Source organism: Aulostomus chinensis, chromosome 21 (genome assembly GCF_037954235.1).
Source record: "Aulostomus chinensis isolate RoL2024-O1b breed Wild chromosome 21, RoL_Achi_v1.0, whole genome shotgun sequence".
Taxonomy (NCBI): domain Eukaryota; kingdom Metazoa; phylum Chordata; class Actinopteri; order Syngnathiformes; family Aulostomidae; genus Aulostomus; species Aulostomus chinensis.
The window spans coordinates 2,332,879-2,349,653 of NC_141340.1; the positions used below are offsets into that span (position 1 = coordinate 2,332,879).

The 16,775-nt window shown below is 46.0% G+C and overlaps 1 protein-coding gene across 1 annotated transcript in view; it reads left to right on the top strand.

Annotated features, from left to right (window-relative positions):
• The window catches only part of drosha (drosha ribonuclease III), a 101,968-nt gene that overhangs the window by 36,415 nt on the left and 48,778 nt on the right, over positions 1–16,775 (top strand). Inside the window, exons 18-22 of the mRNA XM_086191332.1 lie at positions 2,748–2,886; positions 3,004–3,064; positions 3,381–3,440; positions 7,124–7,223; positions 10,482–10,584. Of these exons, the coding sequence (XP_086047458.1) occupies positions 2,748–2,886; positions 3,004–3,064; positions 3,381–3,440; positions 7,124–7,223; positions 10,482–10,584 (463 nt within the window). The remainder of the gene's footprint in view (positions 1–2,747; positions 2,887–3,003; positions 3,065–3,380; positions 3,441–7,123; positions 7,224–10,481; positions 10,585–16,775) is intronic.

A 16,775-nucleotide genomic window follows, 5' to 3' on the forward strand; every position in this document is an offset into this window, starting at 1 on the left:
GGTGTTTAAGAAGAGCAAATACACCTATAGCCGTTCAATATTGATATGACAGTCCTGTCATGGACGATATGAGGTGGCAGCGTCTGGTGAATGGGCCATAAAACACTTTAATTAACCTCCAACAGAACCGGCACTGAGGCGGCGCAGTGGCCGGTTAACATTAGAAATGTGTGATTGTGATGAAGGGAAGGAGTTTTTCAGCAGAAATGGCTCGCCCAGATACACGTTACTGAAAAGGTTTAATTTACTGTGCCTCTCCAGCGTCATTCAGCCGTATCAGGCCGTCTATTATGACTCAGTAAAGATTAAATACTGAACCAAGTCTTACTATCAAGATAAACCACCTCTCTGCAAGCTTAGCGTCTGTGCAGAGCCACAGAGACAAACAACCATACAGCAGCCGTAACAATGTCCCCACTAACTGCTGCTGTAACTTAAAGCTGACTCACTGCTTTGTCTCGTTGTGAGAGGAACTCGCGTCAAAGGAAATGTGGCGCATAAATCCTCAGAGAATAGCAAATTCAAATTTCTACCAGTGGGCTAAATCCTCTAAAATCTAGCAGCAGAAGCCGACACATGACAGTGTACTGATACTCGTTCAGGCTTATGCTCCTTCTTGGCTAAAGGGTTGCGCCAAGTAACATCGTTTGGCAACGCCTGCTGACACACAAGGCTTCAGTACGGAGGACGGAACCTGCCAAAATCACAAGTAATGAAATAATAAAGACACAAATGTAGAAATAAAATCCTGAGTTATCAAAACAGTGGTTTTTATTTTGATAGTTTGTATTTACTCTCCAGTTTACGTATTTTTGTTGTTATTCCTTCTGCCAGTGATTCTGTTCGTCCCTTATGTCCAGATGTTTCCCCCGAGCTTGGTGCTCGCCTCCTGTTTATGTATTTATTATATCTGTTTACTTCTCAGGGACATTGCAAATTGATTAACCCAAAGGCAAGTTTTCACCTGTCGTCTCTGCTCGGGTGTTATGTTGGCAGCCTAAGATCATGAAGTGAAATTAAAGATCAAAGTCCTTGTATGAAACCTGTCCATTCAGCTCGCGCGTGTACATAGGTCAAATAAATAGGGACAAAAATAAAAGTGGCAAATTACGAAGCTAAACTACAATATAAGGCTGAGCAACAAAGGCTAAACTGCCATTATTTAGACTTAGCCCCACCCGAGGCCTGGTGAAATCCTCCACAGATCTGTTCCATTTCCTCTTTCGGTTAAAGACTAATTACTGCAACTGCACTCTAATAATGTTGGATCAGGAATCGCTGGAAGGAAACGAGTCTGTAGCTCGGTACTTACCACGGGAGAGAGAGGCTGTCCCTCTTGCCTCTTTGTCACAATGAAAGTTGTTTATATGAAAATTAAAAACTTTCAAACCTGACGAGAAGCTAGACAGGGAATTTTAAGCAAAATAAACCTGAAGGAAACATACGGTATTAGTCGGCATTCGTCTTTGTGTAAAATCTGCTGTGCCTGGAAAGACCGCCGTTGCTGCACGTCTCAAACTTGCTGAGGGAAGAAAAAAGGGAAGAGATGGGGCTCGGTAGGATATGACAAGCCTTTATCAATCTTACATTAGGAAAATGTTAATCTCAGCCCAAAAAAAAAGGGAGGAGGAAAAAAAACAACTACTCTTCCCCCTGGACTCGCTTCACAAAATGCTTGTCTCCTTTCAGCCAACTTCAAATCAATTTCAAGCTCCAATGAGATATATATGTAAAACCTTAACAGAGAGGTTTCAATATTTATAGTTGCTCAAGAGGCCTTCAGCGCTGTAGCCTTGAACATGGAGATGACAAATTCAACAGCAACTGTAGTTTTTGTTGGGCTTTTTATTTATTTATTTTTTTGCTGCTGTTAAGAGGAACATTTTCTTTTGAGGGAGGGAGAAAAAAAAGCTTTGACATGACACAAGCAGAAATCTTGCAAATCTCAGCACCGTATTGGCAGTTTGATAAAAAAAAAACATATATATAAACAACATGCAACACATCTCCTTTCCAATTTCAAGCCCCCCCCCCCCCTGTGCGACGTCAGATAAAAGTCAACGACTGCCTACTGCATCGTCTGAACCACCGAGCTGGGCACTCAAAGGGAAACTGTATCAAGCAAAACACAGGAGTTATTCTGTAAACACCGCAGGTCCTTTGCAGTTAGCGAGGTTGGCTTCCGAGCCTGATGTGTTGTCGATGTGATGGCGGTGTGAAGTATTGTGATCAGCTGCTGCCTTCGGCTGAACAGGAAGAAATCTCGCCAGGGAGGCTTGAACCCAGGGCTGCAGCCGCGTGCAGGGAGACGGGCTCAGCGATGTCGTTAAGCTGCACTGCATCATCAGTACTCAAGTAAATAAGGCTTCCGCCACTGTAACTGCCACCTGCCGAGTGGATCCCAAACAAATCTATAGTTTTGAGTTGTTGCGCTTAAGGTTTGTACTCGTATTTAATTGTAACCGACTTGGCCGAGACGTCCTGGTTTGATAAAAGTTAAAAGAATGTTTGTTGTTGATGGTTAACAGAGAATACAGGGAGATAAGAGAGCAACACTGGGGCTGTAGACGTAAGAACCGCGCTGCTCAGTGAGACAGAGGGCAATGAGACCAGGTAATGAGGTGGTCAGCGCTGTAGGTTCCTGCAGGTTGGGCGCGTTAGCCGTGAGACTTCCGTTCTTGAGGACGTAGTGGGACGCCGCTCCACCATCAGGAAGAATCACGGCCTCCTTCCTTCTTCTCCTCCAGCTGGCCATGACGCACCCCAGCCACCACCTCAACTTCGGCATGAATCCTGATCACGCTCGCAACTCCCTTTCCAACTGTGGCATCCGTCAGCCCAAGTACGGAGACCGGAAGGTTCACCACATGTACATGAGGAAGAAGGGTCAGGCACTACTTTTTGTTATTGGCCTTTTCTTTACGTTGTTTCTTTCCTCTTCTGTCACATGACCACTCTGTTCCTGCACTCCTTAACCTCCTGCCCTAATGGTTTTATTTCCAGGCATCAACACGTTGATTAACATCATGTCTCGTCTGGGCCAGGATGACCCATCGCCCTCCAGGTAGGCCTCCCGCGGGCGCATATCTGTCCACGCTATCACTGACCACGGGAGCAATCAAAGGGACGGACCTGGTGATTAATATCCCCAGCAGGCCTGCTGACAAGAAAATTAACTTGAACTGTGAAAGGAAGGCATATCTCAGAGGAAATGAAATTAGCTCATTTTAAGGGCAACCGACTGCTTGTTATTGAGCTGCTGTTATTCTCGAGGCGCCAATCAGCTGATCAGATGTGTGTGTGCGTTTCCATGAAGTCTGACTCTGCTACTTCAAGTGTCCTCACCTCTATGTCTCAACCCGTCTCCCCTCCACCCCCAGGATCAATCACAACGAGAGACTGGAGTTCCTGGGCGACGCTGTCGTCGAGTTCCTCACCAGGTGAGAATGCTGCATGGTTGATAGACGGAGCCGCTAATTGAAGTCGACTACAACACTATCGGCCTTTTCTCCACCTTTTTTTCTTTTCACACCCTCTCACTCAATTTCTCCCCCTCTCTCATTGTCTACATCTATCTGTCACAAGGACGCTCGTCTTCATGCTTTAGACTCTTTCAAGACAGTGATTTGCTCGTAATTGGGAGTGGGATATGACCCCCCCTCCTTTCACCATCCTGAAATTCTTCATGACAAGTTGCAATTAGCTGTCTGGAAACGCTGTCTGGAAAGCTGACTGTGTTATTGACTCCCAGGTGAGTGCGGACATCGCTGCCCGGCACTTATCTAAGCACCGTACTAATTATATGTTGCTATTATTAATCCGTCAAACTTGCTACCTGGGTAGCTCCCCACCTACTGTACCAGCTGCACTTCTACCGCCTCCTCTCACTGAGACAATGGCTTCCTCTCTGCCGTGGCGGCTGCTGATTCTTGGTTCTGATTCGGATTCTTCCAGTAACCACCGACATGATTTACCATGAGCAGCAGGATGGCAGCATCTGCTCAGTCAGTTATTACACTCTTTAGCAAAGAAAATGAAGGGAAGAAGGGAGGTGGGGATTTTAGCAAAATCAAAATTAGCCCGCACCAACGCGGCGGTAGTGGGGATTGAACCCACGCTGCAACTGAACAGTTGATGTTTTTAACAATCCTCTTGTGTTGTTTTGGTTTTTGTTAGCAAGCTGTGCTGGTCATTGCTGCAGCTATGCTAATATATCCCCAGGATTTAGGACTCTGCACCGTATTAAAAAAATGAAGTTTTTTTGTTGTTTTTTAAAGGTGACTTTAGCGCCCCCTATTGGCCAGGCACCCTTGTTGGTCTGCTGTAGCGTCCCGATACAAGCGCAGGGTGTAAAAATACAGATTTCTTTTTTGTTGTTGTTATCTGACTTCCATTTACTCAGCATAACTTGTACTAGTGAAATCTAATTGGTAACCCTCAACACTTCCACAACACTGAACATGGGCCAGCAGGATTAAAGCTAATAGGAAGCGACACTGGGATGCACAGGACACTGCTTCAGCTCTTTATGCAGCTGCAAGAGTGTTACAAAGAAGGTGGTTAGCCTCTGTTTCTCTGGATATCTCTGGGCATGTTTTGCCACTCTCTTCCGCTGCCTTCCTTCTTTGATTGTTAGCGTCTGACGAGACATGCTTGGCCTGTGCTCTGGCCCTCTGAATTATTTATCAGCCTCTTGTCCAGTTAAATGGCTACAGCAGATCCAGCCAACTGCCTTGTGCACCCCTAGCGCGCGCTGCCCTCGGAGGCGAGCTGGGCCTCTGCTGTCCAGCCAACAGAATATTTTGCACATTTGAATAGTTTCCACCGGGGGGGGGGGGGGTCAGGAGATGATTTTTTTAGAGGGTCAACAGATGATGTAAAAAAATAAACCCACTTGCAATGTTTGGTGCCCTGCCTGAGAAAGGGTAAATATTTAATGGGTGGTAGTTAGCAAAGTTGAGGTAAGTTCTTCAAACCGGCTAATCCTGCTTGTTGTTCACGTGCGGTCGCTGTGAAGTTCACCTCTGAAGTTGTTTAGTAAAACACCAGCTGTGTCGCCTCCATTAATAACACACACTCCCCAATGCAACAAATCCACCTGTACGTTGGTTAAATATTTCTGTTTTAATGCGCTGACACACCTGCAGGACACCGCAGTTATGCAACCTTATCGCTCGTCGGTTTATTGTCAATGTTGCTGTGGGTGTAACAATGCGCTAATCTCATTTGCTCCGTGTTCTCCTGCGAAATTGAAAATAACTGGTGAATTTTGCACAAACCACTCACCTTCCTGCAGCCTTATTTAGATGTGCTTTCCATCATATTCCACCTAAACCCGCAGAACTTGTGATGACTCCCAATATTCCCCGTCAAGAGAAGTGTAGGCGGCAACGAGAGTGACAGCTTCCTGTATTTAACCCTCATTGTGAGTGACAGTCTTGCCTGGCCTCATCACAGCCGTTAGAGGAACACCAGATTTTTAGAAAATCTCCGCTCCTCCGGTGATGGGCCTCATGGAAACTAGGAACAGGGTCACCTTGACCCCCCTGACCTGCATCCTGGTTCTGCTGCCATCAACGACGGTTTGCTGCTGACTAGCTTTGTGCTGCAGCTCCTTCTTGTGTCACCGTCATTATTTCGCTGCTCTTTGACTGTTGGCAGTATTCTGTGAAAACTGCGAAGCCCGATTCCGTCACACTTTTTCGAGGGGTGTTGCTACGGAAGAACCCATTAAATTTGAGGGCCGATAATTTAAAATCATGGGAAATTGATTTTTTATTTTTTTTTTTACATTTGGCTGAAGGTTCCTTTGCCCTCTTTTGAAGTCTGATAAACCCACACCGTGAAGGACGGCTAAACCAACACAGTGAAACACAACATGAACCACGGCTGGCAGGCAGATCAGATAAATGATCTTAAGCTTTGTTGTTTTAAACATTTAACTCCATTAATTATTGATGACCTTATGAATTATTGAGTGAATTATTTTGGAAGTACTGTGAAGGGTTTCCTGCCTGTATTAGGCTAATAAATGAATATTATTTACTGAACATTTACAGCACAGAGCAGCGAGTCTGTGTCTGGCGGAGTTGGGAGTCGTAACGTTGGAGGAGGCTGCGGAGGGGCAGGAGCGGTGGAGACGCCAGTGAGAGGCGGGTTTAATGACTCTGACGCTTTACATAGTCAGCAGGGCTCGTGGTGTCAGGGAGGAGGTTGTTTTCTCTGTTGATCAAGTTGACCTAAAGAGGCTGTAGCCATCCACCTGTGTGTTGTGTGGTTTGTTCCACCAGCTCTGTTCAGGTACAACCGCGTTTTGGTTCTCGCCCAGTGTGACTGACACTTTCGCCAGCAAGCCCAAGCGTCTCCGGTCTAATTATTTTTCATTACGCTAAGTGTTTTTTATTAATTCCAAGTGCTTTGTTTTCACACCAAGATCCCAATACCCTGACAAATGGACCTCTGGTGGATTTGGAAAACAGAACGCCACCTGCTTTCCTCTCTTCGCATTGATTAGAAATGACTGAATTAAATGGCCTGTTTTAATTCAAATGAAATCAAATGACACGCTGTGGTTAGGGAGACGCTGGACTGTAATGAAAATGGAACTTGCTCGCCCGGAACCCAGCTGTGGAACTACTGAAGCGTCAGCCGCCATATCTGGGCTTCAGCACGGACCTGGAAAGGCTGGAAATCTCTGGAAAATTAATGAGGTGGTCTTGAAAAGTTTGGAGCACAAAACTAAACATTTTCATATGATTAGATGTTTAAATGGGTACAGGGCCATTTTTCTTCATTGTATATTCATATATTCATAGTTTTTGGTCTGAAAAATAAATTATTGTAGGTTTCGCCATGTTATCTCCTTGTCACTGTATCGGTTGTTTTTCTTTAAAAAAATTTGTATTTGGTGTTAAAGGTACAGTTGAGAAGCCCTGGAGTGGACATGGAGGGAGGAATGAATAATTTGTGGCTACGTGGTGTAACTTGTGCCCACTCTTTGATAAACCAGCAGCCACTAGTTAATCAGAGTCTCTCTGTGGTCACTCTGGGGCTCCGTGTAGTAAAAATGTATCTGGGGAGACGTGACAAACATTCTAACCTGTGTTTTTACTTCTCTCAACAGCGTCCACCTCTACTACCTGTTTCCCAATTTAGAGGAGGGGGGCCTGGCCACCTACAGAACCGCCATAGTGCAGAACCAGCACCTGGCCATGCTCGCCAAGGTAAACCCACCTCCTCGGCCTCATGACCAGTGGTGTGTGCTCAGGTCAGAGCGCTGCAAGGTCGATGAACTGACAGGAGAACGTGTTTGAGACGGAGTTATTGGTTTGCGTCTTGCAGTTATGACTTCGCCTCTCTCTAAGGGAACACTGGGGAAAAGTGTAATTTTGCCTGGCCGCTATCCCTACTCTTTTTAGCCCCCTCAGGTTTGTAATTGGAGTTAAAAGGTTGTTGTTTTGGAGGACCAGACTTGTGCAGCTGGGGTCCCTGTGGGACCCTGTAGGTCTTCCTGAAACACTCTCCAGTTCCTGTTATCGGCGGGCCCCCGTGCTTCCCTCCTCTCTCTGGCTGGCAGCCTTGTAGAGCCGAGTGGCGCTCACTGGCACGTTTGTAAAGAACACAACAATAATCGTCCCGTGATGTGGAGAAAGCAATTAAAAACTTCAAACTTTCATGTTGCTCCCTGCTGAATACAAAGATGCAGCCGCCTGAATCTGCATTAGAGTAGCAGTTTGGCTTGTTTCAATTTGCCGCTCGCGGTAAAGTGAGTGTGATACAGCGCTCGCCATTGCCAAGTTGTTTACCATGCTCCTCTAAAGCCGTCTGCTCAAGAACACTCGCAATTATCTTTCAAAAAATATCTTCAGCCGAGCAACGGCACAACCCGCCACTTCACATGGAAGGCTTAGAAGTCGGAGCGTGTTCTCTCAGAGTTGGAGTATTTATGAATTGTGATTTAATTTGTGTGTGCAGTCGCAGGGGGTGGGATACCACCAACAGTTTGCAGCCATAATTAAATAGCACCCTGACTGTTTTTTGCTGGGTACTTGTGTGTGGTGCACTGCCAATAACGTCAAGTTGGGCTACTTTTGACTTGGTTCAGAGAAATATTTGCAGAAAGTTTGACTGACCAGCAACTTGCCAACATCAGACACTTATTTGCATTAATGCAAACTTGGTGGTTGTTGTTAGTTGGGTGCGTTCAGATTTATGTTTTGCACAGCTCCCCTAAATAAGTCTTTCCTGCAGCAATCTGGTCACAGCAGCTTAATTCATGTCTTTAGACCAAAGGACAGTCAGACGGGTTCCAGGGCCAGTTCACAGCTGGTGCTCAATCCTGAACCAGCACTTTTAACTAATAAAGACCCAGTTCTCTGCCACAAAAACCAGTGAAGCAGACTTTTGCTCATCTGGAACCAGGCGTCACCAATGGAAGCGGTACGATAATTATGTCGAGGTTAACAGAAGCGTAGGAGGTTTCAGTGACTTGTTCTACAAGACGAATTTAAAATGAACGACCAAAACATCGACACATGATAAATCCTTTAGTGGGATCCTGCTGGTGTGTGAAGGTTCAGTTCTACATCAGATCCACCAGTAAACACCAGACCGGTGGATGGTGGAGGTTCAGTTCTACGTCAGATCCACCAGTAAACACCAGACCGGTGGATGGTGGAGGTTCAGTTCTACGTCAGATCCACCAGTAAACACCAGACCGGTGGATGGTGGAGGTTCAGTTCTACGTCAGATCCACCAGTAAACACCAGACCGGTGGATGGTGGAGGTTCAGTTCTACGTCAGATCCACCAGTAAACACCAGACCGGTGGATGGTGGAGGTTCAGTTCTACGTCAGATCCACCAGTAAACACCAGACCGGTGGGTGTTGGAGGTTCAGTTCTACATCAGATCCACCAGTAACACCAGACTGGTGGGTGTTGGAGGTTCAGTTCTACATCAGATCCACCAGTAAACACCAGACTGGTGGGTGTTGGAGGTTCAGTTCTACATCAGATCCACCAGTAACACCAGACTGGTGGATGGTGGAGTTGCAGTTCTACATCAGATCCACCAGTAAACACCAGACTGGTGGATGGTGGAGGTTCAGTTCTACATCAGATCCACCAGTAAACACCAGACTGGTGGATGGTGGAGGTTCAGTTCTACATCAGATCCACCAGTAAACACCAGACTGGTGGATGGTGGAGTGGTGGAGTCTTAAAAATCTGGGTTGCTAACAAGAGTCTAGAGGAGCCTACAGAGGTCATGGAGGTCATTAAAGGTCATCAGGGGAAGCACAAGAAGCCTGAAGCTTAGTGGTGGTGACCTTGAAGTCATGTGACCCTGGTGTAGTTCCTTCATCGGCTAACGTTAGCTTAGCACTGCTAACTGTAGCATCCAGGCTTCCAGCATCATCAGAGAGTTCATCAGTGAAGATGATCTTGATGAACTGAACCTGGACGATCATCAACTTTTGTTTACCAGAGCTGATTTACTGGTTCAATCATCCTGCAGCGCTCCGTTTTTATTCATTAGTTTATATATTTATAAGTACAACGATGCAGAGTGCAAAGATGCTACACAGTACAAAACATAAAATAAATGTTTTATGAATAATAATTATTGAAATTAATGTAGATGTACCAATTGTGCAGGGTCAAACTTGTCAGAATGAATATGGAATTATTAGCAATAAATATGCGATTAAAGAAGGAATGAATCACAGAAGAGGTTCAGTGGTACAGCGTTTAAAAAAAAAACCTCTGCTTTCTTAACCTACTAGAAGTTTCATGTTTTAAGAAAAAGGAGAACCTTTAATTCAAAGAATATATACTTATATAGATATAGATATCGATATATGTATCTCCTCTCTTCATGGACAACTGTTGGGTCGTTAAAAGATAATGTCAGGTCATTTAAATCATCAAACACCTGACATTTGGTCACCCGTGTAAAGCGAGAAATAAACCCTAGTACAGTAATTGTATGCAGTATAAAATGTTTCCAGCAGTGATGTTCAGTATTATCATTGAAAAGGTTGAACAGTGAACAAGTGTTCCACTTTTCATAGAATGAAGGTCACCACTGAAATATTTGACAAATGACTTGGGGATTATTTATCATCTCTGTGTGTGTAATTTTGTGCGTGCATGTACGCACATTTGTGAACACACTCTGCCTGTGTTGGCTTAGTGCATCCTGCCACAGCTGGACGACACATGGCCACATCTGTCAGGGCCAGGAAGGCAAACCTTTTCCAGCAAGGACAGGCAATCTTTTTTTTTTTTTTTTTATTTCCCTGGAGTTATTTGGCCCCTTTCCCCCCCCCCCGTACTTCTTCATGATGAGCCCCTGAAAAATGTACAATATCAAAGAAACACTATTACGCTGTGAGGCAGCTTCTTCTGGGGTGGCGGTGGCGGTGGCGGTGGCGGTGGCGACGGCGACGCGCAAACACGATCGTGTGTTTTGTCTTTTACAGAAACTGGAGCTGGATCGCTTCATGCTGTATGCTCACGGGCCGGATCTGTGCCGGGAGTCGGACCTGAGACACGCCATGGCCAACTGCTTCGAGGCTCTTATAGGTGAGATTCCCACCAGAGGTAGAAGAAGAGGTTGATGAAAAGTTCATGCAATTAAAAAAGTAAATCAAAATAAACAGGTCTGGTTGATCGAAATATGAAAAGTTTAACAGCCCAACCTCCAAATGGCCTGGTTGGGATCATGCTCCTCAAAACTGGACACGGATCTTTGTTTGTAGTAGTGAAAACTGTAATTCACAGTCTGGGATGTGAATCAGTACGAAGAGTCAAGCAGTTGGTCTGATCTCTCTTTTTAACTGATGGTGTCACACTTCTGATGACCACGCGGGACCTGATGATCAGCGGCTGGATTCCCGGACACGACTACACATTTACAGTGATCTTGTTCAATATATAAAAAAAAAGGATTGATGAGCCGTCTGTGTAAAAATGTGTTTAATTGACTTGCTAACATCGTGTCTTTGAACCAATTGAATCTGTGACCGGTTGTATTCAGGCGTGTGTAGGCGTGTAACCTGCTGCAGTGGATCTCCCCTTAGATCCTGGAGACGTGACGCAGCTCGATCGATCTCCAGAGAAGCTTTGACCTCTGGCTGGACGGCCGGTCCCCGGAGCACCGCTCTGCTGTGCCTGCACCAAACACATAACGCACTCTCCAGCAGTTCAGTGATGCGTTTGCGTGGTGATTAAGACCCTGCGCTGGAAACCACACAAACAAACAAAAATCTCACACTGGGGACGGCCTCCTTCTCGCTCCAGCCCCCTGGGCCACGCTAAGCTAAGCTTCCCTCCTGGAGAGCTGCAGTGTCGGCAGCTTCCTTTATCTTATCACCATCTTGATTGAACCAGCTCGGCCATCTCTGCGCTCCCCTGATGATAGATACAAAAAGTGGGTGGCTTTAAAGAGATCCCCCCCCTCTGCACCAAAAACAGCGTGTGTGAAGAATGGCAGGAAAACGCTGACTGGCACCGTGGCCCCCTGTCAGCCCCGAGGCCCCGTACTTGTTACAGGTTCATTATCGGCTGAGTTGAAGTCATAATCTGTTCTGTTCCATGGCTGTGGTGGCCTCATCGCAGGGCCTTTCCTCACCATCCTCCCACTCCCGCTCTCCTCTCCGTCTAAATATTCAGCTTGATAAAAGTGATGAATAAACAGGGACGCGGCTGTAAATGAACCTGAGAGACCCAGACGCACACGTGCACAGAAACACACACATTCCAGACATTCAAAGCCACTCTCTTGCATCTCTTCTTTCACTGCAGCTTTTGTCATTAGTTTCTTCAGCTTCTCTCTTAAGACCTTGTTGTCGAGGCGTCTTATCTATCCCCACCCGCCTTGTCTGACTTAATGTCCCTCTGCGTTCCTCCATCTCGCTCTTTTTTTCTCCCCTCCTCTCTGATCTAGACTCGGGGTGTTATTAGGTGAGAGATGTGCCACACAAATGATGAGTCATCCTGTCACTCTGTCACCCTCCAGACTCCCAATACCGCAAACAGAGCATTTTCTCCTTACAAGACAAACTCAGATCGCTCTCACGTGCCGTAGGATGCTGTGAGGGGCACACAAACACTGTCATTTCATCCTCACTCAAGCTTTTCCATCTGACAGCAAACGTCAAACCGCCACTTTCCCGAAAGCAGCAGGCACCACATCAGCAGACATGCAGATGTATCAATGCCTTCTCGTCCAAAGGTACCATCATTTCTCTCTTTTTTCCCCTCCAGAGTGCACATGCATTGAATTTAAATCCCTGCATACACCCCCCCCCCCCCAAAACCCGTGATGGAATATGACATGCTCATAACATCTCCACGGCCTCTGCAGATAGCTGTAACGGCTTACCATGCATGTTTTTTGACCTTTGTTTTATTTGTTTCTCTGCCACGGTGACCGTTGAACCTGGGCCGTGTTGGAAATGGCAGATAATCTCCTGCTTTGCATGAGCAAAAGTTTCTCTCAGCGGAGTGGAGAATGTGTCTATCTCCTAAGCCGGAGGCAGGGCCATTCTCTCGCTCGAGACAGACAGAGAAGGGGGAGAGAGACTGAGAGAGAGTGAAAATGGAGGGAGAGCAATGGAGGAATGGAAAGCAAAGGCATCTGCAATGCAAATGGGTGCCCTGCAACCCTGAATAATTCAAAGTGTTGAATGGAAATCTTGCTTTTCTGATCCCCTGTCATTAACTTCTGCCGGAGTGGGCCATTCTCATTTGGGCTCTTTTGGCCTGCGCACCTCCTATTCTGCACCTCCTCCCCCTCGGTGCTCTTGCCCACTTCTTCTCTTTACAAACCACTTTCTCTCCCCTCTGCTTATTCAGAGAGACTCTGCACGCCTGTTGCCCTCCCGTTTCGCTCTCAGGTCCTCTTCACTGATAAGCCACGTTGCTTCCTTCCTACCGAAAAAGAATCAAGCGAAGAAGAAGAAGAAGAAAAGAGGCCCCTCTCTGTTTTTATGGCCCTAATTTCCTTGTACAGTTGATCTGTGGATTATACGCTGCCAGCAGCCATGGGGGACACAGATGGTGAACCTTTGTGAGGGCTCTCTCTAAGCTCTTCCTATTAAAAGAACAGAGAGAAAGGATTATCTCTCACTTGCTGAATATCAGATTCATACACAATGCAGCCGGTGTATTCATTGAGCGAGTGCTGCTCCCTTTGTTAATTGCTGCCATGCTAGCACTGGTGTAGTTTAGCACCCTCTGTCTTACCTCCCACCCCCGGGCCTCATTTTTGAAAAGTAAGATGTTTGATATAACAATGCACTGGGCCTGTCTTTGTCGTGGCTGTGGCGAAAATTCTATTTTCATGTTTTGTCTTTAATGCGTTGCTTTCCGTGTCCGTCTGCTGCTTCAGCCCCCATTGAGCTGAGAGGGAGCGGCTTAATATATTATTTGATGGATTAGAGCCTGAGCGTTTTTGAATAATTCATTCTAGGTTATTAATGTGACTGTCAGCCGCTGGTGTTTCATATGCCCCTGACTCTGGCTTTTTATTGGTCACGGAAAGCCCACAGACATTGGAATTCTATTCCTAAACATAACACAGTACAGTCGGCATGGCTGTCTGAATTAGACTTCTGACAGATGTGGAGATTCATTAGTGGCCGGCCTTGTCTGGCTGCTGACTGATATTCTCTACAAAGTACTGATGAAAGTTTGGAGAGTGTGTTCGCACTGACCTGCATCAAATTTGCATGATGAAAAGTCTGATTTATCAGTTCTACTTTTTGGCTCCAATAGGTCCTTTGGGTCCAATCCACAGCTGGTAAAATAGAACCGTTTTCCAATGCGTCTTTAAAACATCTACATTTGCAGAGATCGTGCAGAGGTGAGAATTCTCTCTGTATGATTTGAGATTATACATTATTTGTGTAGCTGTTTATTTCCCCGTTTCAGTGCTGGTGTACTACTGAAGCATCTCTGTCCTGTCGTGCCAATGCGCAATTTGTACGCTAACTCGATAAAAAGAATAGATGACACATCTCCAGTCCAGAGACGGTGAAGCACGTCCTTGAGCCTGATAAAAATAAAACGACCACTAAGAGTAAAACAAATATAGAGTGTAGTAGTAGTAGTTGTATTATGGTATAATCTGACCCGCCAGCCCGAATTCCCATGTAAATACTCGTAGAGGGAGAGGGGTCAGAAGCAAGCGTCTGTCAAGCATTGCATGTATTTCTGTCTCTACGAACAGAGGAAACATGAAGTCTGTTTGTTTGCGTGTGTTTCTTTGGTGTACCTACGCACTTCCAAGTGATTGTTCATTGCAAAGCGTCTGCAGGCAGCACGTGTGAGGTTGCAGGCTTCAGTGCAGTAGGGTCGCTAAGGACAGACAGAGCACAGCCACAGAGAGCGCCATTCAGAATCTGCAGTAGCGTAGTGGTCATTTACTCTACAAAAACTAAACCTAAAACTTAAATGACTAAAATGTGACTTGAGCTTAAATGGATTTTAGTTAAGACTAAAACAAAATCAAAACCAGTTGCTCAAGGAAAAAAGGACCTGAGGAGAAGGCTAACACAAAGAAATCAAGTTCAATGTTCTTGTCCCGCCGACTGAAACTTAAATACAAGGGGAGGATGAGTGTCGTACATGATAGACGGATGAAGAGCACAGGAAAGGTCGCCGCCGCCGCGAGCAGCGGGACACGTGGTCTAAAAAAGCCCATTTTGAAATCCATTTCAGTCCTCGATCTCGACCGTCTATGAAGCGGAGGAGGGATCTTATTCCTGTATTTCGGGACATGAGGTGTAAGAGTAGATATTCAGGTATATTCAGAACCCGTGCTTGTTGAGAGAGCATGCGAAGGTCATTTGTGGTGCTCACTAGTATCAGTCACTGCTCACCTGCACACTCTGTTAGGCCCTCCTGTGTTCCATTCTGGCTCCACTAGCAGAGCCAACAGCTCAGCGGGGTGAAGGTGGTTCATCTCTGAGACTGCAGAGTGATTTGACCAGGGCACGATGCTACGGCGAGATGAGCTGCGGAGAGATGCTAGCCTGTAATTGCCAGTGGAGTTGGCTGGGTCTGGCTCTTTGTGGGCTGTGTATTCAGGCCGTCAGCTGCAGCTCGGTGGGCTGGTGGGGCGGACTGTGAATCACACTTCTCTGTTTAATGATCGAGGCAAGTTGTGCAGTTGATTGGATCGCTTTGGGGCACACTTTTTGCACTGACAGCCTCCTTGTCAGAGTGTTTTTGCTCAAATTAACTGAATATCTTGGTTTCTTCATCCATGGGCCCTTTGATTGACACCAAAGGTGTTGCTTTGAGATTTTTAATACCTTTTAAAATCCCTGGAGGCTCCTCCCTGCTTACCCCCACCCTCTCCTCCTTCTTAGAATAAGTTTTGAAATCTAATGAGAAGAAAAAAACTTTGAGTTTCAATGACTTTGAGGCCTCCGTTTGGGGAAAGTTTTGCAAATCTGCTGTGTCATCAAAACATGAAGAAATCTGCCTCCCGGCCCCACCCACACCCCCCCTCGAGTCTCCTTCTTGAATGCATTATGAGTGATAGTTGAAAGACAGTTAAAATGTGATCTTAGGAGGGAGCTCTTATCCGCCCACAGCTGCTCTCCAGACGAAACATCTGCTGTGTAGCAGCGTCTTGAACTGACGTCCACATCACGGTGAAACCACAATCCCCGGCCGGTGCCAGTAGTTAATGGAAAACATCTAGTGAAGGACCACTCCCCTCTCTGGAGTCTCATGTGGTCAACCTCAGAGAGGCTTCCACCCGTCAAGCCGGCGTTACTAAGACCCAGCTGTCTGATACACATCTGCAAGGGCTTTATGCGTGCTGTGTTCTGCTACTTCAAGAAGGGTTTAAAGATTTGTAGCCTTTTTGTGGTCAGTAGCATTCGAAAAACTACTTCCATCTCCACTCAACTGGATTTAATGTCACTGACAGGCCTTTGAATGATTGAGAGTCCTTTGAGAGACACAAAGTTGTCAGGCGTAATCGCATTTCACCAACATTTGGCCAATGGCTGCCAGTAATTTGCTTCTCTGTTTGGAAGTTAAGGGCATGCGAGTCGGGAGGAGCGTGTGTGTGTTGAGCTAGGTGGTTTGTTTGTGTTTCTTTATGGTCTCTGTTATGTCGGCTGCATCTTCGCTGTTTGTGTGTGTATTGTAAATGGCCTGTTAGCCATCTGAAAGCAGTTCCCCTTCCCAGATGATGAATCCCTCATATGTTTTTGATGTCGTCCATGAAAGCCGTTTGCGCATTTAGACTTTGCGACCGCACCGCGCCCCATTTCCACCGCCTCATTTATGCACGTAATAAAAACCGCGGCATGATTGTATACCCAATTTGCCAGGTGGTTATTGCTTTCTAAATTGAATGAGCCACCCTAAGTGTGATGGTTCTAAGTCATACGCAGCTTAAAGGCACCATGATGGTTCCACACGTTTGAGTGGAAACAGTAGCGGAGCAAGACAACAAAGCACACAATGGAGTCGCCCAGTTCAACAGAAGGCAGAAGAGGAGAGACAAATTTGTGATATTCGTCTTGTTCGTGCTGTGACAGCAGCTTTCTTTGTCCCTGGTCTTTTGTGTATGTCTGTGTGTGTGTTGGTATATAAAAATGTGTGCATTTTTTTCCCTCCCAACTGAAATTGTGTTCAGCTCATTGTGCGTGTTTGTGTGGACGTCTGCATACAGGAGTAACGCTGCACTGTGTAGGTGTATGTCTGAGGATTTTCCTGTCCATTTGAATGTTTCCTGCTTAAAGAAAATA